The sequence below is a fragment of the Galdieria sulphuraria genome, assembly GCF_000341285.1.
Source record: "Galdieria sulphuraria unplaced genomic scaffold scaf_1, whole genome shotgun sequence".
NCBI lineage: Eukaryota > Rhodophyta > Bangiophyceae > Galdieriales > Galdieriaceae > Galdieria > Galdieria sulphuraria.
Genome location: NW_005178474.1, coordinates 135,032 through 153,672, shown reverse-complemented (window position 1 = coordinate 153,672; position 18,641 = coordinate 135,032). Strand labels below are relative to the sequence as shown.

Genomic DNA, 18,641 nt, shown 5'->3' with positions numbered 1-18,641 from the left:
TAAACGCAGGATTGTTATGGTATTTGTAATCTCTCCTCTTTCTTCTTCTTTTAGTAAATGCAAGGGACGCAAGTTAGTTGAAAAGAAACTTCATCTTCATGGAACTTATCCAATATCGTTGCTTATGAGCACAGATATAGAAGCTAGTCTATTGATATTAAGCAACGGTCACGGAGAAGACAAAGTTTCTGCATCCGTAGCCAGAAGATTGATTGAAATTTCGAGGGACTTTTCTGTAAAAGTTTCTATCAGCGTATTACCTCTTGTAGGGAATGGTTCTGCGTACTTTGGTATGACGCAAGTTGTCCACTTTGCAGGTACTGAATGTATTCTTATAGAATTACCGATAATTCTCGTTGTGTAGGTCCAGTGAAGGAGTTCCCGTCTGGTGGTTTCGTCAACCATAGGCCACTAGTTTTCTTGAGAGATATCAGAGAAGGTCTTCTCGGACTCACGTATTCACAGTTTCAAACAGTCTCCAAATGGAGATCAAATAGTGGTGCGTGGTTGTGCTCGTTCACCTTCCGTCTTCTGAAGCTTTCTAGTCGGAATTAAGCTTATTTTGGCTGTAGGAGATGTTTGGCCTCTGTTTCTTGCTACACAAGCGAAAACTCCTCTTATTTTCATTGGAACCGCGAAATCAGAATATTATGTGAGAGATGAAAGTGGACCTCTTCGACGAAGGTTGGAAGCTTGAAAACTTTCATTTGATATACCAATTGTTTTTGCTGGATAGGAATTTTCTGGAAGAGACAGAGAGTCTTTTATCATCAGTTTATTACCCATGGGAGAGAACTTTATTGAAACAGGCCCTTGCTATTTATCCTCGAGATGCTCTTACCGCTTTTTATCTTGCGAAATGTGGTCTAACTAACGTGAAGTATTTTGGTAATCCAATGATGGACGATCTAGAACCTAGTGGAAAGCTCTTATCAAAGATACATGCTTCCATGTTCCTATCCAATGTTTTACAGTGTTGTGGAAGTTATCGTATTGTTCGTTCTCGCATTAGATGGAATGATGTTTTGTTTTTTCTCATTATACTTTTTAGGTTCTTCTTCCAGGTTCGAGACAGGAGGAGATGTATAGAAACATGGACAAGCTCCTGTCTTCTATAAAGGATTTCGCACAAGAGAATCGAGCTTTATTTCTTTTATCTTGTCCCTCTTCTGCTTCACCTGTACTAATAGATCCTATTATTTGCCGTTGGGGTTGGTCGTGCCGGTCGAACACAACCTCTATTATGGAATATCAGCTCGAATCAAGCGGTTTGCTTGTCAGTTTTGAGGAGTTTTCAGATTGCATACATTTTTCTTCGGTTGGAGTGGCAATGGCTGGAACCGCGACAGAACAACTGGTTGGAATTGGGAAGCCAGTTATAACATTTCCAGGAGAAGGACCTCAGTTCACATACTCCTTTGCAGAGGTATATCCTTTATTCATTTTCAATTGCATTATTTAGTCAAATTTTAGGCACAAAAGAGACTTTTAGGTAAATCTGTGTTTTTTCTTGAAGATACAAGTCAAGTCAAAGCACTCCTACAAGAGTTGTGTATGATGAGCAGAGGCCTAAGGAACAAATTTGTTGAAAACGGGACCAGGAGATTGGGAACTCCTGGAGCTTCCAAGAAAATTGCCCATGATATTGTTAATATTATTCGGAAAATGAGAGAATAGGAACCAACTCAACCGACATATGAGATAGTAACCCAAAAGTATCTCTTGGAGATCTCGTCAATGTCGTCCTGTTTTATACGCCTACAATTGCTTATGATCAGTTTCTCCAGTGACTTCAATTTAGCCATAACGTTTTTGAGTATTACACGAGAAAGATGCTCGCTGTCAGTTATACACAACTGTTTTAGAAATGGAGCAAACTGCCCTATAGCAAGGAGGATACTGGGGATCTTCGACTCTTCAACAGTGCTACGTGGAAGTATGAACGTAAATGAAATATGACAAGAAATACAAAGTACTTACCATTTTGAAGCCAAACTTCCCGTATGCTCATACAAGTCTCGAAGACCCAGTGAGAGAGTTGTCAACTGCATACCTCGAAGTTTTAATAGGTACAATAAAACATGAGATGCAAAGGGAAAGTTGACAAGAGATACTTGACTCAAGAATTTGCAATTGGTGATTAACCCCACAAATCCTTCATCAATAGAACTCAATGAACTTCCAGAACAGCCATTCATAGGAAACGAATCAAGATTCTCCACTCTCAACTCTTCTAATCGAGGAAAACCATTAGCTACACATGAAAACAATTTTCCAATGCCGCCAAACGTAATGCCTTCTCTAACACAGACAAAATAAATAAAGAGATGGGTAACTGCAGTTGCTCTGTTGCCAAATGTTTCAACAAAATCTTCAAAGCTCCAGCCAGTACGAGCCCGTATTCCTTCACGCTGTGGCGAATTTACGCTAACTGGTTCACTAAGATCTATTTCTATACTCAAGGTAAAAAGCAAGTTAGGAAATTTTTCCAGTAGCTTGTGCCAGGTTTCACTGCGAGGAGCAACGTACTCATCGTCAGTATCTGAAATATGCTCACTAGCAACAGCATTTGCCGAAATACTGTGACGGAATGGAGGCGGATCTTCTATATGTATATTGGTCAAAAAATGACACCGCTCAGTTATTAGAGACAAATTTCGTTCACATAGTAGCAATGGAACACTGATTTCTTTGAGCTGTTCACAGTGCGCTAAAATTGAGTGTATCCCTGAACTTGTCATGTTTGTTGACATTTCTCTAGACCCTAGAAAAGCAATGTGGCTGAGTTTGGTTACATACAAAACGCAGTTGACATACTCCCACTTAAACAGTCACTCCTAACAACGAACCTTTCAAGTTTCGGACAAAATGCAGCTAAAGACTTCAACGAAGCATTTGCCACTAGATTACAATAGTTTAGCTCTACGTCTCGAAGACAAGAACCAGCCCTGCAGAAAATATCAAGGAGCAGTTCATTCGTTACAGAGCCAGGTGGCGCATCATTTAGTATCAACTCTGCTATCAAGTAAATATCAATGTTCTCAAGTTCGGTACACCTACCTTCTAAATTAATACAATGTTGAGCAATAAGTTGCAGTGGAACGCTTCCAGCAAAGCGAGAGCAGGCTTGAAAATATTCGATTCGACGAATATGTGTTCCGTGAAGCCGAAAAAAGGGTTCAAGCAGAGTTGCAGTTGATAGCTTTGAACCCGGTTCTGAGTCGCTAGGAAATCTACTTTGCAAGATAACCTGAAAAGCAGCTCTGAATTGAGAACGTCTAAAATAAAGAAAACTTCATACTTTCCTCCACAACTCCCCTCTATTACAAGCCCCATAAAAAGACTTACAAACTTGGGCAACTACAGCTCGCTCTTGAATGCTAAGATATTTAAAGATTTGCGCCAAAATTTCTTCAGGAATATTGTTCAAAGTTATTTCTTTCTCTCTGTCAGAGACAGGAAAATATCCTTCCGTTTTTGAATTCTCAAATTCTAGACCTCGAGGTGAAACTATAGGTGATACTGAACGGTAAAAGGAGGTTTCAGTCTTAGCTTCGTCTGCAAAATCCATGGTTGAGGAATGACGAGACAAAAGTAACTCATGAGTTCGGTTCACTACCGAACTTCTTTCATGGATGCCATTAGAACGTGTCTCGGATCTTTTCAGAGTGAAGTCTTCTTCTTGCAAAAATAGTCGAAGGGACTTCATTCCGTTATTCATTGCATCGGAAATTGTCATATATATTCGAAGGATTTCACACAAGGCACCAGTAAAAACTGGTACATGAAGGATTTCAATCCGGTTCACAATACTATATATCCTCCTTGTAGCATGCTCTAAATCTCTCTTGGCTCTTCTAGCTTTTTCTTCCCATCTCTTTCCCCTTTCTAACTCCGCCTTCGAGGAATTCTGTTGCATTCGACTTGAAAGTTTCTTCCAGCGATGTTCCCTGTCTTCCCAGTGAAGCCTAAGTCTCTCACGCTTTTTGTGAGATGCATTTAAAATTTCGAAAGCTTCACGGAGCTGTCGTAATAAAAGAAGTATCTTTTCCGTGTTCGAATAAAGAGAAGAGCTTCCATGTGAGATTAAAATTTTTGAAGGATTCCGAAACGCTACTGCAACAGCAGAATGTTCTGCTTCATTATGAATACTCTGCTGCGAAACTGCTTCCCATTCCGAGTCATTTTCAGATGAAAGTTTCGGAGAGTTCTCTTTAGTGTTCCTAACCATGATTGCTTCTTCATATGAAGGTAGGAATGACAACCAAAAATTTTTATGTTTCGCCTTTGTTTCAAGTCCGTGAGTGTACTTGTCACATGAAACATTCAAATCTCCTTCAGACAATGTATCTGACAATGAGTCATTTTTAACCAGCTTCACTGAACTTCTTTGATTAAATGAGCAATTTGTATTTGAAGCTTCGCTCTCAGAATTGAACAAATTCAACCTTGCTTTTCTAAATGAAGAAACAGCTCCAGCGACATGGAGTTCGAAAGCCTCCTTATGATATATTATATTATCTGAAGTGTTTCTCAAACCGGTGTTTTCCCTAGAGAAACATTTGTTTTTTGAAAGACTATGTGAGTCCTTTGAAGGTTCATTCGAGGAAAAGCTTTTTGTCGCTTCGTCTGACAAAATTTGATCTGGACTATTCGGGAGGAGCGAGAAACTAGAGCGTTTCGAACGCAAGCAACGAGGAGAAACGTCTTGACTGTGTTCTGAATACGACTGTGTGAATTCCGGAAAAGCGGATTTCGCGGTAGGATTCGAAGGAAATTCGCTCTCGTCGATTACCTTTGCTGTATTACTATTCCTTGATACTGCGTCGGACTCATAAGAGTTGGCTTTGCAATTTTCTTCAAAAGTAGCCTGCTTACAAAGCAAGTCTGGCATTCTTTCAAACTCGCGAAGGTCTTCATTTTCGACCAAATTTCTATTGCTACAAACATCAGCATCAACTCCTTTGTCGACTCGAGCTATTTCTTCAATTGCAAGCTGCATTAGTTCCCAACATTTTTCTAGATCAGTCCAGGACGACTTTTTCTGTTTCAATTCGTCTTCCAAGCAACTTTCAAGAAGATTTGTGACAACGGACAGTGAGCGCACCCTCTTCATCATTGAAATATACGCTATGTCGCTTTCAATGGATTCTTGTGTTCTTCCTGAAACAGCTTCTTTCAACTTTCGAAAAGTAACTCTCGTATCGTGACTTAAAATAGAACCTGGAACAAAGGACATGACTTTCACTTCCGTTTCATTTCCTCGAAGCAACAAATCAAAATGCTAGGAAGAAGGGGAATGACACGTGGCAGTGATTCAATCCACGATATTTTCATTTCCCCGCCAAGGGAGATAAGAATTGACAGTAGCTTTTATGATACGATTTGTCAGGCTCATGAATCGCCAATAACTATTGAGAAATACATTGAGTCAGTAAATAATTGTTTTGAAGATTTAGGAGAGTAGATTTAAAATAACTTTCTGTTTAACAGACCGCTGCTAGTTTCACTGTCATCTCTATTGGCATTTCATCTCTATAATATAGGCTCTTTCCTGTAGAGTGGAAATAGCTTTCTGCAAAATATTCAAAGCCTCAAACTAAGTGTCTTCTCCTTTGATTTGTATATATTTTCCGCTGTCAAAGCTCCGTATTTCTTATTCTACCCTTTGCTCTAACTTTCTATTTATTTGGCATACCTTGAAAAATTCTCTTTCAAATGAAATGATCATTATTCGAAATTCTTGTAATTTCATACTAGTTTGTATCTCTTTGACAAGATAGAACTAAATGATTCTAAGGTTTTTTTTGAATAAGATAAGAGCACGAAAGTAATAAGCTTCATTTGAATGTCGCCAGTTCATCTCAAAGTCTCAAACAAAGTTTCTTTTTTTAAAATGATCCCTTCGGAAACTTTCAGTGGCTTACATCAATATGATATTAATGTCACGTAGAAAAAACATAGTTTGAAGTGGAATAGTTTCTAAAAATTGCGCCAATTAGCTAACTTTTTTCTTTTGAACACAGACGAGCCGTCGTCAAGTTTGAGAATATGTCTGTTAAGAGTGGTTCACAAAAATCAAACTGTCAACTTCATGAAGTTTCAACTATATTAGCAAACAGCATAACAAATATTATCTTTCGCTCGAGACCAGAAATTTGTAAGCTTCATTTTCTCTCCTAACGGAGATACTAATACTACTCTTCAGATGACGAAGCCACGAAGATAATTGGATTTAGCGATCGTGAACTCTTTGAAAAACGTTTATACACCGTGTTGTACACAAAATTTTCTGAGAAGAAGACAAAAATCATAAAAAACTTATCTTACAAGGCTGACAAAAAAGCAGAAGAAATGGACGAATCTATCACAACTGAGAAAAACACAGCTGACCGGGAAGAATGCAGTATGGAACTAATCGCGAAGGGGACCTCATTATCCCAAGAACTTGACAGCCTCTTGAAACTGACACAAGAAAGTTCAAAATGATCGAAGAACAGTGTCATCTTCGAAATGGCCGTTTTGTAGCTGTCCAAAAATTATCATCTGTTAGTAAGATCGGGTTGTTCATGTGAAGAATTTGTTATAGTCTTGCAAAGCAGTTCTTATCGTCACAGACTATGAATCTGTCTGAGAAGTTAAACTTTCAAATTCACAAATGATAAACTTTCAGTTAAAATTTTTTGCGTAATTTGCTTATACATCTTATCCTTGCCATCTAACAGAAAACATGATATATTTTTTTTCTGAAATATAGAAAACTATCTTTTAAAAAGTAGTCACTTGGCGTGCACAATTTTACTTGTTAATCAACAGAATGTAAGCATTGTTCGAGGAGTCAGAGTCCTCTAATGTTCTACAAGTTGTGTACTACTCTAATAATCCCTAAAAGTGCTTGGTTCAGGATTGGTTGGAAGCGAAACATAGATGAATACTCTTTAAGAAACTTCACGTCTGGCTGACTCCGGTGAGAGAAGAAGAATCTCCGATAATATGTGCCAAATCCAGTAAATATAAAGTAACTCAGTTGGATTGATAAAAAATTAAAAATACTCTCCACAATATTTCCAAAGTTCGAATACAGCATAAACTGCAATAACCAATCAAAAGAGAAGACTTTGATATTTGTCCGAACTCTCGTTGTCGCAGACTATTGCTATTTGGCCTACATCATTTCTCACTTATTGCTACTGGTGCTACTCATTTCTGCCTATTTGGCAGCATTTTCCTGTTCAGCATAATCCTCTGAATACTATGCTGAACGTTCATGTAGATTATTCTCTTCACAGTGAACGGGTTCAGTATATTTACCAACGCTTTCACAATTTACTGACTTCGAGAGCCAGACGAGGACTCTTGCGTTCATTATCAGTACCAAGTGCCAATCAAATTGATTTTTCTTCAAACGACTATCTTTGTCTTTCAAGAAGTGAGTTATTTATGGAAAGCATAAAGAGGGAATCTGCAAAAGATAGTTTACAACGTGTGGGAAGCACTGGATCGAGACTGTTGAGTGGTAATTCGCAGTATGCGGAAGACTTGGAGAGACTTATTGCAGATTTCCACTGCGCTGAAAGTGCTCTCTTATTCAATAGTGGCTTCACGTGTAATTTGAGTATTATGGGATACATAGCGCAGGAAGAAGATCTCATCCTAGTAGATCAGTTTGCACATTCTTCAATTCATGAAGGCTGTAAAATTTCACGATCCAAAGTTCGCGTATTTCCTCATAACGATATTGATGCCTTGAGAAACTTGCTCAAGGACAAATCCAATATTGAACTTTTACATGGCTCTATTTTCATTGTAGTGGAGAGTATCTACTCGATGGACGGTGATTTTGCTCCAGTTGAAGAATTGCTGGAAATTTGTTTGGAGTTTGGAACTCATCTTATCGTGGATGAGGCACACTCTGCTGGTGTATATGGTAAACGCGGAGAAGGAATCGTACAAATGAAAGGACTGCATCAGCATCCATGTTTATTCATGAGAGTTGTAACTTTTGGAAAGGCTTTTGGATGTCATGGTGCTGCAGCACTTTGTCGTTCTATAGTTCGTGAATATCTCATTAACTATGCAAGACCATTAATATATTCAACATCTCTATCTTATCATGGCTTATGCTGTATTCGTGCTGCTTATTCATTGATGAACACTCCACAGTTATTAGAGAGGCGACAAAAGCTATTTGGCGTTATTGATTATTTTCGTTCAACGACGTATCCCTTATTAGGAAATAGACTTTTAGACCGTCCTGAAAGTCCTATACAGGCAATTTTGGTTCCTGGAAACAAAAATTGCATTTATGTAGCGAATCTTTTGCGACGGCAGAATATTTCAATCTATCCAATAAGGAGTCCTACCGTTCCTAAAGGAGCGGAAAGAATAAGGATAACTTTACATTCTGACAATACATGTGAAGATATAGACCTTTTAGTAAGACTATTGGAAAGTTCGATGTCCAATTTTTATAAGGCTAGGTACTAATGTTGATAGCTCGACTAACGTTTTTTTCAGATTTTACTGCTGTCTTCATTAGTAAATGATTACTATCTTTTCAAGGAATTGTCAATGTAGGACGCGAAGTAAAAGACTGAAAATGCTCCGAGAAGATGTAGTAGGGAACCAATTGCACTCATTGCTAACTTTTGTTTGTCTCCATGGCTCAAAAAAGGAGTCAAACACAAATATGTCCTGACATCAGGGTTCTTCTTCAACCTAGATACAAAGTTTTCATATCATTTATATTACTTAGTAAATATTCTTACTCTTGATAAAGTAGACGAGAATGAATGGATGGAATGACAGGATCGTTGCAGCCATGAACAAGAATGATACAAGGGCACTTAATTCTCCCCAAAGTCTGTAATGGTGACAACGCATTCAATCTATCTTGTATCTTCAGAAGAATCTGCTCGGCACACTGAGAGCGCAGATCACTATTATTCCAAAGATTATGAAACTGCCGTGCTACAAGCTGTTTATCACTAAGGAACTTATTTAGCAGTTCATGTTTCGTTCCGGTCGCCGATCTATGACCGTCTAAAATCCTGTACCATAAAGCTTGTTTCAGTTGAGGTTGTGGTCCAAAACTTAATTCCACAAAGTTAAAGAAGAAAACGGATCTTCCATAATCGTCCGGAAGTTCATTCGATTCAATTACATACTTCAGCATAGAACGAGTATCAGCATATGCTCCAATACAGCAAATATTAATAACCAACTTGCTTATTGAAGGACGACTTGAGGCAACCAAACAGATACTGGCAGAAATGGATGCTGCAAATATTGAGACTTTTTCACATGGACATAGATAGGCATTGTTTGCTGTTTGGTACACCACTTGCTCTATAATATCAACCGAAGTAATGCTCAAACTACAACTCTTCAAAGGTTCGATGGTCGGAATCAGACAAATTGCACCGTGAAGAGCAAATATCTTGCCTATTTCCAATATTCGTGGATCATCAATTCCTGAGGGACTCAAACCGTGTACTAGAATAACAGTACTTCTGTTTTTGTCAATCTTCTTGGGCAATATCAAATAACATTTGATTCCTTGTAGGAAGATAGTTTCAACTGGCCAAACGACCTCTCTGTTGGAATTGAGAAGATACAGAAATGATACACCATAGAGATAACTTCGTATCCATTTAACAGTTATTCGAAAAAAGCTAAAAACAGGGTAAAAGTAACTCCTAAGCATGTTTGATCCACGACAAAGGTATTTTGAAACTAAACAAGAATAAAGACAGAATCCAATCGCATCTCTTAAGCAACATAAATTTCAATTTCATCAAAATGTATAAAATCAGTGGAAATTCTATTCAACTTGAGAACTGTTGCAATTTCTGGTTTTTTTGGAGTTGGAACGCAGTTGAGCATTTTTCGTAGATAAGCAAAAGTGAGAAACAAACGTAAATGTAGTCTCTAGAAATTATCATAATATCCCTCGATTCTATCACGATAATTGCTCCAGAAATCTTAGTTAAACTGTTGGTAGGAGGTGGTTCTGGTTTCTTTGCGAGACAAGAGGTGACTTCCGTGTTTTCCAACTCCCTATTTTTATGAAAAAACTAGCTTTGAGAAAGTGGTTGAAGTTAGCGCTTAAAGAGGAAGTTCTTTTAGACAAATTCTATTTGTTCTTTTCTCTTTCAAGATTTCCGATAGGACTCCATTTCCCAGCTGTAAACGTTACATCTTCTTCTGAAACAGAGTATCTATATAGCTGGTTTAAGATGAGACGTCTTAGTAGACTAAAAGTGTAAGAATGCAAGGGTTAATAAGTGCTTTTGGTTTTGAATGAAACCACGATATTGATGTGCACAACATAAACCAAGTCCCAATTCATATTGTTTCAATTCCCTACAGAGAGCATGTCCGAAAGGCCTCACAGGAGCAACGTTCAATATGGTGCCAAACAGGAGGCTACATATTGCAACTTGCAGCAAATAGACCCTTCAACTCAGAGTTTTGAAGAAGAATACTGGAAATCAAAAGACTCTGTAGTAAGGGCAAGGCCCATTCATAGTGTGCAAGTGTCAAGGGAAAGTCTAAACACGTCGTCACCAACATTTTTTCCAGAAGAAGAAGCTGCCCTACTAAAGCGTAGACAAACTGAAACAGATATAGCGAACTCTCCCATTTTCAAGCCTATCTTTGCTTTTACTTCGTCTGTTCTGAACATCCTTGCGAAGCTAAAGGCTGCAAGTCGGACTGTAGACGTGAAAAGAATATATAGTGAGCTCTTTTCTGTTGTTATAAACACTGTGTCGGATAGGAAGTACTTGGATGTGGCGAATGTTGTTCATAGTCTACTAAAGTCTTCAGGCGTTGGAGAGGAACATACGATTGCCTTCCAGAACCTTTTCGTTAATGCTATTCTATCCGTCATATCTCTTTTGAATCAGCTTCCTCCTTCTGAAGTAACTAGATACAGGATTGCACAAACAATCAGGGATGTAGATTTCGTTAGACATCAAGGTATGCGGAAGTATAGCGTGATTTCTCGAAAATAAAAGTTCTTAGGGAGTTTATCTGGTATTGAACCGAACCCAGAACAACCAGCTCAGGAGGCTTTGTCTCGCGTCGAAGATACAAATTCGAAGAAAACTATGAGAACTCGTTCGAGCGTAAGTGGTACTCGGAATCTCTCCAGTGGATTTTTGGAAGACTATGGAAATCTTTATGCGGAAGAAGATCAAGACACTGCAGCAAATTTTTCAGTTACCGGGGTCAATAACAATATTGTTGATGGTTTTACAGAAGAATTAAACGCACTTATTCCCTCTCTTAGTGGGCGTCTTGAAAGGAGAACCAGAGCAGCACGTTTAGTTCAATGGGACCAGGAGTGTTTGGAGGTTATAGCAACGGGTTTACAAAGACAGTTGACCAATCTAATTGATCGTGCGAAAGATGTTGCAGTTAAGAGGATTCTAGAGTCAGAGATTATGAGCCAACTTCAGGAGAATGAAAAGCAAGATCCTCGTTATGAACTGGAAGAGATTCGCAAAGAAGAGTTACGACAAATAGAAGCGATAGTGGAAGCGAACAGGAGACGTAATGAAGAGGAGGAAGACTTGAGAGAATCGCAACAATTGGATTCTTCCAGTAAACGAAAGGCTTCGGATAGTCCATTTGAGTCGGGGGAGAATATCAAGAGGTCTCGTAAGAGGCATAATGCTCCTTCATCGGCTTCAGAATCTCTTCAGAAGACTAATGAAGCATTGAGCTCAAGTATCCAAGGACTGCTTAAGAAACGAAGGGAACAAGCACGCTTAAGCCTCATGAAACAAAGTGGTGATACAAAGACTCATAGTTTACCTTCGCATGAAAATATATCCCAAACGAAAAGATTATTTAAGACCGAACCTGAAAGAAGAAATGTAACTGTTTCCATAAGAGATGTTATTTTTGTTCTGGAGCGTGACGTTGTTTGCAGAAAATCGACTTGGTTTTATAACAAGTATAATTCATTGCGAACATTGAATTCTTCAGAAAGATGAAGTTACAACCAAAGAACCTCGTGAAAACTCTTATTATAGTTTTATTTCAAAACTTGTATAGGATCTATTTTAACGAAACATCTATGCTTCAGTAAAATTGGTATGACCAGTCTGCTTCGCGTGTTCCACTGCACTTGTTTCTCCTTTCAACTTTGCACCACAGTTTCTGCACATGAGAGTGAAACTTGCCAAGTCGGTATACTGCCTATTCTTGTTTGCCTCTTCTGCCACTGATTTTGCACCTACTAGAGCTTCATTGTCCCATATCTTAAATACTGTAACGTCATATTCACGAGATGCACCTAGAAAAGCTCTTGCAATCGGATCATAGTGAATACCATCGTAGAGTAAAAAGACCCGTTCCTCGTAATTCTCCGCTTCACCATAACGGTCTAAGCGCAAAGTTTGTATGTCAAACACTGATATTTCTGTTTGAAAATACTTGCTCAAAATAGAAAGTTCTATTGCTCCACCCCAAGTTTCCGGTAAGAGAATCCATCTGCTGTATTCGTGATTTGACTTTCCAAGAAACGCCTCTGTATACAAATCTGGGTTCAGCCGAACAGTTTCTGAGATAATGTGTCTTAACTGTGCCACAGAACCACTTCGAAAAACGTAACAAATGGCGTGAAATAAACACGAGTTATCATCTGGTACTTTTCGTCGGACATAGGCGTTCTCCGTTGACGCAGGACTTGATTCAACAGTCCTTTCCTGCTCAGTTTCTGCAGATAACTTATCAACGGTCAGAGAGTCTCCACTTTGAAGCACACTTTCAACAGGCTTGTCTGCGTCTGCTCGCAGTTCTCTTTGTGGAAAGCCATACAAGACTACGTCGAATTAGCCGAAAATGAATTGAAAAGATTGAGGCTTACTTTTTTGTTTGGCAACCTCAATTCCTGTCTTTCTTTCTATTTCTTCAGAAAGTTCACGTATAGTGCATTGTTGGGAGACTGTTATCGTTATCAAGCCGTTCTTCGTTCGTAACCTCAAATGCATTAAAAAAATTTTGTCTTGTAACCGCTAATTCTTGCATTACTTAGTCGATACAACTTTGCTTTATTCGTGCTTCCATCTCGACTCTATAAAATGTAAATTTCGTGAGAAAGTAGAAATTGTTTAAAAGGTACGACCACTGTTGTCATAAACGCTTTATGAACGAAGGGCCAAAACGAACTTCTCTCAAAGATACTTCGCTCCTAGTTTATGTTCGTTAAATAGTATTTTGCAATAAAAATTATAAAACTGTTATCAAAAGCCTGTGACTGGTTTGCATCCACTATACGGTTTCAATCATAACTTTCTCTGTCTCTGGCGACTACTTTTGCTGTTTCAGGCCGTTGTGAGAGAGTTTGGGAATAAAAAAGGTCTTCGACATATTATGAAGAACATCCGAGAAATCCAATACAACTCACCACACTTTTTTCTCAATTTAGAAGACCTGCCAAGTCAAGTGGAACAAAGAATGCATTCGGCACATTTTCACTTGAACGGAGCAATACATACAAACTGAATAGAGTCTTTCTATAGCCGCGATACTCCCCTCAATGTTCTTACCAAATTCCTTCTGGAGTGTAAGTTGAGTGTCGTGAGGAAATTTTCGCCAATCCATCGAGGGCAACCATTATAATACATTGCACAAAGAATGGATGCTTACTGGCAATCAAGTATCAAAACAGCACTATGTCACTTCAAACTAAAGACGTGAAATGAAAATAGACAAACTTTATTCTTGGAATGAAAATCTTTTCAATCAGTCGAATTTCTGTCTCTTGGAGAAATTCATCAATCCCGGTAAGATTCTTCAAGATCTGATGTTTCTTTTCTCCTCGTTCATTTAACAGTCAGTCTGCCATTTGTGAATACGAATTGTCAGTTTTCATTTCTTCATGTCTCACTTTCCTCCGGAACTGTTCTTCTCACCACATAAAACCTTTGGACCACTCAGTTATAAGATATTTTCGTCACCTCATAAGTACGCCCAGGGCAAGGGAATCGTACAATACCTAGGACTTTTCTTGAAACCTTTAAAGGGCGATACCGCAGTAGTGGTCTGCTCGCCATCTAGACAGAATAGCATAGGCCGTATGATAGAAGAATCTCTCGTGAAATATGGTGCTGCGAAGCAAGTTGTATTCGTTAACTTTGGAGGAGAATGTTCGTGGGAAGAACTTGAACACGTAAATAAGCAACTCAAAGGAAAAGTTAACGGAAAACCAGCATTTGTTGTGGCTGTTGGTGGTGGAAAAGCGGTTGATCTTGTTCGTGCTTTAGCCCATCAGTTGAATGTCCAATTAGCTGTGGTTCCTACCTTGGCTAGTAACGATGCGCCAGTGAGTGGTCTTCGTTGAGGGTACCAGCACATTTGCTCATATTTTATCCTAGTGTGCGGCGTGTTCAGTTTTCTATAAGCCTGATGGAAAATTCGATGAATACGTAAGATCTAATCTTTGAAACATTTCATTGCTCATTGTCCTTAAAGGTGTATTATCCTACAGACCCTTATTGTGTCATCGTGGACTCAGAAATTATTGCAAAGGCTCCCAAGAGATTTCTTGTGAGCGGAATGGGAGACGCCATGTCGACTTATTATGAAGCAGACGCTTGTATGCGAGCGTCTCATGGTATCAATCCTGTAGGAGGTAGACCCACTGAGGCAGCTGTTGCACTAGCAAAATTATGCCGCGACCTTTTGTTTGATTATGGTGTTCAAGCAGTTAAGGACATCGATAGAGGTGAAGTTACGGAAGCAATAGAGAAAGTCATCGAAGCCAACACCCTTCTTAGTGGTTTGGGCTTTGAAAGCGGAGGTTTAGCTGCAGCACACGCAATTCACAACGGATTGACCGCACACGAAGGCTGCCATGAATATATTCATGGCGAGAAAGTAGCGTTCAGTACTATTGTTCAACTTTGCATGGAGAAAAAACTTGAGGAAGCCAAGAAAGTTGCCAAATTCTTTTTTCAAGTAGGTCTTCCTGTCTGTCTTTCTGATCTTGGAATCAGCGCATCGGACTTGCAGGGCATAGAGCTTGTGAGTGAGCGCTCTTGTGCTTCGGTAAGTTTATCGGCAACTTCTGGAATCTGTATAGTTGATATTGTGTTGAAGGGTGAGTCCATCTATAATATGCCATTTAAGGTTACACCCTATATGGTGCGAGAAAATATCTTATCAGCTGATAAAATCGGAGTATTTGTTAAAGGTCAATAAACGTGCTCTAAATCTGTTTTTGGTACGAAACAGTTGAAATAACAATTTCTCTCAGACAAATCTCAATTTCAGTTTCTTCTCTACAATACACTTCGTTGCTAAGTTAAGGTTTATGAATATGCAAGACGTTTATGTAGGAGCTGTAGACCAAGGAACTACCTCAACACGGTTTATGCTATTTAATAAACAAGGGGAACCTATAGCGTTTCATCAAGTAGAACATAAACAGGTTTGTTAGAAAGGCTTTGTTATCTCTTCATCAATGAGTATATGGCTTGATTGATTAGATATATCCACAACCAGGGTGGGTAGAACACGATCCTGTGGAGATAATCAACAACACCATACTTTGCATCGACGAGACAGTGAAGAAATGTCAAGCAAAGGGAATTCAAACGGTGTGCTCTTTTTTATTTTACTATGTAAAAAGGAATTGACAGTTTTATTTTTTCTAGTCACAAATCAAAGCGATTGGCATAACCAACCAGCGTGAAACCACTGTTGTATGGGACAAGTACACTGGAAAACCTCTTTTCAATGCTATTGTTTGGCTGGATACGAGAACCAAGGAAACTTGTGAAAAACTGGGAAAGAATAGAGACCAGTACAGAGATCTCTGCGGTCTTCCTGTATCAACTTATTTTTCAGGAGTTAAGCTTCGTTGGATAATAGACAATGTCCCCGATGTGAAAGCGGCACTTGAGGAAGGCAGAGCGATATTCGGAACGATTGATACTTGGTTAGTATGGAACTTGACAGGACGCCAGGCGCATGTAACAGATATTACAAATGCTGGAAGAACGCTTTTAATGAATATCGAAAAATTGCAATGGGAACCCAAACTATTACAAGCTTTGGGTATTCCAAAACAATGCTTGCCTGAAATTCGTTCAAGTTCGGAGAGGTAATGCGAAATGTCTTTGATATGGAGTTGATTGAACAAATTGATTAGATATGGCACACTTGCATGCTCACTCTTACAAGGTGTTCCTATCAGTGGAATCCTTGGCGATCAACAAGCCGCATTGGTGGGTCAGACCTGTTTTCGTAAAGGAGATGCCAAGAATACATATGGTACAGGTTGCTTTTTAATTGTAAACACTGGAGAAGGCGAAGGACCTGTTCCATCCAAACATGGTCTATTGACTACACCGGGTTATCAGTTAGGTCCAGACAAGCCTGTTGCCTATGCTTTGGAAGGCTCCATTCCTATAGCAGGTGCAGCAGTTCAGTGGCTTCGTGATAACTTGCAAATCATCAAGACTGCTCCAGAAGTTGAAGATTTAGCCAATTCAGTAAAGGATAGTGGGGATGTATTCTTTGTACCAGCATTTTCTGGCCTATTTGCTCCTCATTGGCGTGAAGATGCCAGAGGTGTTATTGTGGGTCTTACACAATACACTACCAAGGCACATATTGCTAGAGCCGTATTGGAAGCTGTATCTTTTCAAGTTTGTGATATTATTGGTTCTGTAGAGGCAGATTCAAAAGCTACTATTAAAGTTTTAAAGGTAGACGGAGGCATGACGGCTAATAATACTTTCTTACAACTACAATGTGATTTACTTCAATGTCCCATTGTTCGTCCGCAAGTTACCGAAACCACAGTGATTGGTGCGGCATTTGCTGCTGGTTTAGCAGAAAAGGTTTGGTCATCACAAGAAGAGTTGGTAAAACTTTGGAAGGTGGATAGAGAATTTTCGACCAAAATTTCTATTGATGAAAGTAGCCGACGTTGGAAGCGTTGGAAACAAGCTCTAGAGCGGAGCTTTGGATGGATCTAATAAAGTCATTTGTCTGTGTTTTAAAGATCATAGAATATCGAAAGACTATTGTTGAGGTACAACAAACAAGTTTGGATTCTGATCTTCATTGAATTCCAAATATAATTATATGAAATGGCGTTGCATTTTTTCTTAAGGAATGGCGCGAATATCGACGACCCGCCTTTTATTGTGCAACAGGTTGCTCTTCGTAAGAGATGTTCTAGCGAACTTTTTCCTGTGTCATCTTTGAATGGCGACCCTGTTGTAGAGAGAGAATGGAAAAAAAACAATCATCAAGTATTAGAGGAGGAAAATGAAGAGTGGTTGAAAAAACCAAAGGTTGTACAGAGTGCTTGTGCAAACCTGACCAATGAGAGCATTCTTAAAGTAATCCAGCAGATTTCTAGGGGAGACAACCACCTTTTCGTTCGAAATCAAGTTTTAGAAAGTCTTCAGTTGACTGCCCATTTGGTCAATTTGCTGCAGCTTTGTCAGGGGTCAACAACTTTTCTTTGTCAGCTGATTGACGTGAATATCTTCTCCAAAAACATAATTGAACTGCTTTCCAATTATGAAGGTTCTCAATTGGCATGTTTGAACATTCAAAGTCGTTACTTTTCAGTTACCTCTGACAAAACGAAGCTACTGAATGCGTTTTGTTTTTCTTACGTGGATAAGGCTAAACCGTGCAACATTATTGCATATGTTTTACAGACACTATTTTGTGATGATCCAGAAGCAAGTATTTGTGTTGTCGAAGGAAGTGGAGTAGCGTGCGTGTTGTTGGCTGACTTTTGTCACATGTACGGCTTAACTGAGTTTGTGGGAGGAAGGAATTGGCCTGCACTGTTAATTGTATCTGGATTTCCTAGTGGAAGGAATCTTCTAGTTCCAGTTTTTTGATAACTTTTTGTCTATCTTATGAGGATAGCATATTGTCCTTATCCATGTATAATAATAAAATGAATTGTTCTTCTACTTAACATATTGTGGAGTTTTCATGAAATAGTTTCATCAAGAAAGAAAACTTTATTGACTCTTAGCTTCTATATATTATTACACAAGAACAACAACAATTAAGAACTGTCTTCCAATTCCCTTTTAGCAAAAAGAGGCAATACAAAGGCTGCCTGATGTATTTCAGGACAATAATATTTCAATGTTTGTAGTAAGGTCATATCAGGTTTTCTCAAAGGCTGCCGTATGTTATCACGTACCGACTTGGAGCAAATAGCAAACCCGATCTATTCACTTTGTTTTAGCTATCCGATGAAGTAAGAAATAGGACGGCTACCTGTCCTCCAGGATATGTTGGAATCATCGTATAAGCGTATGAAACGGAAGCAAAAATATTTCGACAAGTATCAAGCAATGGACGTATGAGGTCCATGTGCAACCAAATACTTTCTGCTTGACAACAACATATTCCATCTGGTTTGAGTGCAGTATGTAGGCTTTCATAAAACGGTCTTTGAAATAGTACGTCTGCTGGACCTACAGGATCGGAGGAATCGGTTATAATTACGTCAAACGAATGAGGATGTTGTCTCAAATATTCTGCTCCATCTCGATATTCTATTTTGACTCGAGGATCATCTAAGCCAACAGATAATTGGGGGAGATAAGTCTTACACACGTCGACTACCATCTGATGCCAAA

General features: G+C 38.9%; 10 protein-coding genes across 12 annotated transcripts; 6 read left to right on the top strand and 4 right to left on the bottom strand.

Moving 5' to 3' along the window:
* The first annotated feature begins 2 nt into the window (after positions 1-2).
* Positions 3-1,927, top strand: Gasu_03240 (hypothetical protein). Of its 2 annotated transcripts, none has more exons than XM_005709014.1 (5): positions 3-317; positions 365-499; positions 546-684; positions 737-995; positions 1,052-1,927. In XM_005709014.1, the coding sequence occupies exons 1-5, from the start codon at positions 17-19 to the stop codon at positions 1,460-1,462; spliced, it is 1,245 nt and encodes a 414-aa protein (XP_005709071.1). In that variant the 5' UTR covers positions 3-16; the 3' UTR covers positions 1,463-1,927. The 2 variants fall into 2 exon arrangements, with proteins under 2 accessions (XP_005709071.1, XP_005709072.1); XM_005709015.1 differs by having other exon boundaries at positions 1,052-1,657.
* Positions 1,662-5,422, bottom strand: Gasu_03230 (hypothetical protein). Of its 2 annotated transcripts, XM_005709013.1 has the most exons (5): positions 3,302-5,422; positions 3,061-3,250; positions 2,818-3,018; positions 1,981-2,764; positions 1,662-1,926 (listed from the first exon to the last, which is right to left on the bottom strand). In XM_005709013.1, the coding sequence occupies exons 1-5, from the start codon at positions 5,237-5,239 to the stop codon at positions 1,686-1,688; spliced, it is 3,354 nt and encodes a 1,117-aa protein (XP_005709070.1). In that variant the 5' UTR covers positions 5,240-5,422; the 3' UTR covers positions 1,662-1,685. The 2 variants fall into 2 exon arrangements, with proteins under 2 accessions (XP_005709070.1, XP_005709069.1); XM_005709012.1 differs by lacking the exon at positions 1,662-1,926 and having other exon boundaries at positions 1,942-2,764.
* Positions 5,423-7,222: 1,800 nt separating this feature from the next.
* Gasu_03220 (8-amino-7-oxononanoate synthase) lies at positions 7,223-8,517 on the top strand. The gene has a single exon (XM_005709011.1). The coding sequence runs from the start codon at positions 7,255-7,257 to the stop codon at positions 8,485-8,487; it is 1,233 nt and encodes a 410-aa protein (XP_005709068.1). The 5' UTR covers positions 7,223-7,254; the 3' UTR covers positions 8,488-8,517.
* Positions 8,518-8,521: 4 nt separating this feature from the next.
* Gasu_03210 (uncharacterized protein) lies at positions 8,522-9,762 on the bottom strand. Its single transcript, XM_005709010.1, has 2 exons — positions 8,769-9,762; positions 8,522-8,718 (listed from the first exon to the last, which is right to left on the bottom strand). The coding sequence occupies exons 1-2, from the start codon at positions 9,704-9,706 to the stop codon at positions 8,550-8,552; spliced, it is 1,107 nt and encodes a 368-aa protein (XP_005709067.1). The 5' UTR covers positions 9,707-9,762; the 3' UTR covers positions 8,522-8,549.
* A 20-nt stretch (positions 9,763-9,782) lies between these two features.
* Positions 9,783-12,027, top strand: Gasu_03200 (uncharacterized protein). The gene is made up of 2 exons (XM_005709009.1): positions 9,783-10,983; positions 11,029-12,027. The coding sequence occupies exons 1-2, from the start codon at positions 10,377-10,379 to the stop codon at positions 12,003-12,005; spliced, it is 1,584 nt and encodes a 527-aa protein (XP_005709066.1). The 5' UTR covers positions 9,783-10,376; the 3' UTR covers positions 12,006-12,027.
* Positions 12,028-12,030: 3 nt separating this feature from the next.
* Gasu_03190 (4-hydroxybenzoyl-CoA thioesterase) lies at positions 12,031-13,042 on the bottom strand. The gene is made up of 2 exons (XM_005709008.1): positions 12,881-13,042; positions 12,031-12,835 (listed from the first exon to the last, which is right to left on the bottom strand). Exons 1-2 carry the CDS (start codon positions 13,002-13,004, stop codon positions 12,087-12,089), a joined length of 873 nt encoding a protein of 290 aa, XP_005709065.1. The 5' UTR covers positions 13,005-13,042; the 3' UTR covers positions 12,031-12,086.
* A 700-nt stretch (positions 13,043-13,742) lies between these two features.
* On the top strand, positions 13,743-15,327 carry Gasu_03180 (glycerol dehydrogenase). Its single transcript, XM_005709007.1, has 4 exons — positions 13,743-14,338; positions 14,391-14,441; positions 14,488-15,063; positions 15,115-15,327. Exons 1-4 carry the CDS (start codon positions 13,895-13,897, stop codon positions 15,214-15,216), a joined length of 1,173 nt encoding a protein of 390 aa, XP_005709064.1. The 5' UTR covers positions 13,743-13,894; the 3' UTR covers positions 15,217-15,327.
* Positions 15,328-15,332: 5 nt separating this feature from the next.
* On the top strand, positions 15,333-17,057 carry Gasu_03170 (glycerol kinase). The gene is made up of 4 exons (XM_005709006.1): positions 15,333-15,445; positions 15,504-15,614; positions 15,672-16,120; positions 16,169-17,057. The coding sequence occupies exons 1-4, from the start codon at positions 15,335-15,337 to the stop codon at positions 16,998-17,000; spliced, it is 1,503 nt and encodes a 500-aa protein (XP_005709063.1). The 5' UTR covers positions 15,333-15,334; the 3' UTR covers positions 17,001-17,057.
* Positions 17,058-17,072: 15 nt separating this feature from the next.
* Gasu_03160 (uncharacterized protein) lies at positions 17,073-17,964 on the top strand. Its single transcript, XM_005709005.1, has one exon. The coding sequence runs from the start codon at positions 17,115-17,117 to the stop codon at positions 17,883-17,885; it is 771 nt and encodes a 256-aa protein (XP_005709062.1). The 5' UTR covers positions 17,073-17,114; the 3' UTR covers positions 17,886-17,964.
* A 31-nt stretch (positions 17,965-17,995) lies between these two features.
* Gasu_03150 (spermidine synthase) lies at positions 17,996-18,641 on the bottom strand (the record flags this gene model as incomplete). The annotated part of the gene is made up of 2 exons (XM_005709004.1): positions 17,996-18,226; positions 18,277-18,641. The coding sequence occupies 2 exons, from the start codon at positions 18,628-18,630 to the stop codon at positions 18,059-18,061; spliced, it is 522 nt and encodes a 173-aa protein (XP_005709061.1). The 3' UTR covers positions 17,996-18,058.

What these genes read in the sequence shown, in the direction of transcription:
- Gasu_03240 (XM_005709014.1), top strand. Translation starts at nt 17, where the DNA reads ATGGTATTTGTAATCTCTCCTCTTTCTTCTTCTTTTAGTAAATGCAAG. An exon ending in CAAATGGAGATCAAATAGTG is followed by an intron (nt 500 to 545) that starts GTGCGTGGTTGT and finishes GAAGCTTTCTAG; the next exon opens with TCGGAATTAAGCTTATTTTG. An exon ending in AGTGGACCTCTTCGACGAAG is followed by an intron (nt 685 to 736) that starts GTTGGAAGCTTG and finishes TTTGCTGGATAG; the next exon opens with GAATTTTCTGGAAGAGACAG.
- Gasu_03230 (XM_005709013.1), bottom strand. Translation starts at nt 5,239, where the DNA reads ATGTCCTTTGTTCCAGGTTCTATTTTAAGTCACGATACGAGAGTTACT. An exon ending in GAGGGGAGTTGTGGAGGAAA is followed by an intron (nt 3,251 to 3,301) that starts GTATGAAGTTTT and finishes GCTGCTTTTCAG; the next exon opens with GTTATCTTGCAAAGTAGATT. An exon ending in GAGTGACTGTTTAAGTGGGA is followed by an intron (nt 2,765 to 2,817) that starts GTATGTCAACTG and finishes TTGCTTTTCTAG; the next exon opens with GGTCTAGAGAAATGTCAACA.
- Gasu_03220 (XM_005709011.1), top strand. Translation starts at nt 7,255, where the DNA reads ATGCTGAACGTTCATGTAGATTATTCTCTTCACAGTGAACGGGTTCAG.
- Gasu_03210 (XM_005709010.1), bottom strand. Translation starts at nt 9,706, where the DNA reads ATGCTTAGGAGTTACTTTTACCCTGTTTTTAGCTTTTTTCGAATAACT. An exon ending in TCTCGTCTACTTTATCAAGA is followed by an intron (nt 8,719 to 8,768) that starts GTAAGAATATTT and finishes CTTTGTATCTAG; the next exon opens with GTTGAAGAAGAACCCTGATG.
- Gasu_03200 (XM_005709009.1), top strand. Translation starts at nt 10,377, where the DNA reads ATGTCCGAAAGGCCTCACAGGAGCAACGTTCAATATGGTGCCAAACAG. An exon ending in AGATTTCGTTAGACATCAAG is followed by an intron (nt 10,984 to 11,028) that starts GTATGCGGAAGT and finishes AAAAGTTCTTAG; the next exon opens with GGAGTTTATCTGGTATTGAA.
- Gasu_03190 (XM_005709008.1), bottom strand. Translation starts at nt 13,004, where the DNA reads ATGCATTTGAGGTTACGAACGAAGAACGGCTTGATAACGATAACAGTC. An exon ending in TGAGGTTGCCAAACAAAAAA is followed by an intron (nt 12,836 to 12,880) that starts GTAAGCCTCAAT and finishes AATTCGACGTAG; the next exon opens with TCTTGTATGGCTTTCCACAA.
- Gasu_03180 (XM_005709007.1), top strand. Translation starts at nt 13,895, where the DNA reads ATGTCTCACTTTCCTCCGGAACTGTTCTTCTCACCACATAAAACCTTT. An exon ending in TGGCTAGTAACGATGCGCCA is followed by an intron (nt 14,339 to 14,390) that starts GTGAGTGGTCTT and finishes ATTTTATCCTAG; the next exon opens with TGTGCGGCGTGTTCAGTTTT. An exon ending in GTGAGCGCTCTTGTGCTTCG is followed by an intron (nt 15,064 to 15,114) that starts GTAAGTTTATCG and finishes ATTGTGTTGAAG; the next exon opens with GGTGAGTCCATCTATAATAT.
- Gasu_03170 (XM_005709006.1), top strand. Translation starts at nt 15,335, where the DNA reads ATGCAAGACGTTTATGTAGGAGCTGTAGACCAAGGAACTACCTCAACA. An exon ending in ATCAAGTAGAACATAAACAG is followed by an intron (nt 15,446 to 15,503) that starts GTTTGTTAGAAA and finishes TTGATTGATTAG; the next exon opens with ATATATCCACAACCAGGGTG. An exon ending in ATTCGTTCAAGTTCGGAGAG is followed by an intron (nt 16,121 to 16,168) that starts GTAATGCGAAAT and finishes CAAATTGATTAG; the next exon opens with ATATGGCACACTTGCATGCT.
- Gasu_03160 (XM_005709005.1), top strand. Translation starts at nt 17,115, where the DNA reads ATGGCGTTGCATTTTTTCTTAAGGAATGGCGCGAATATCGACGACCCG.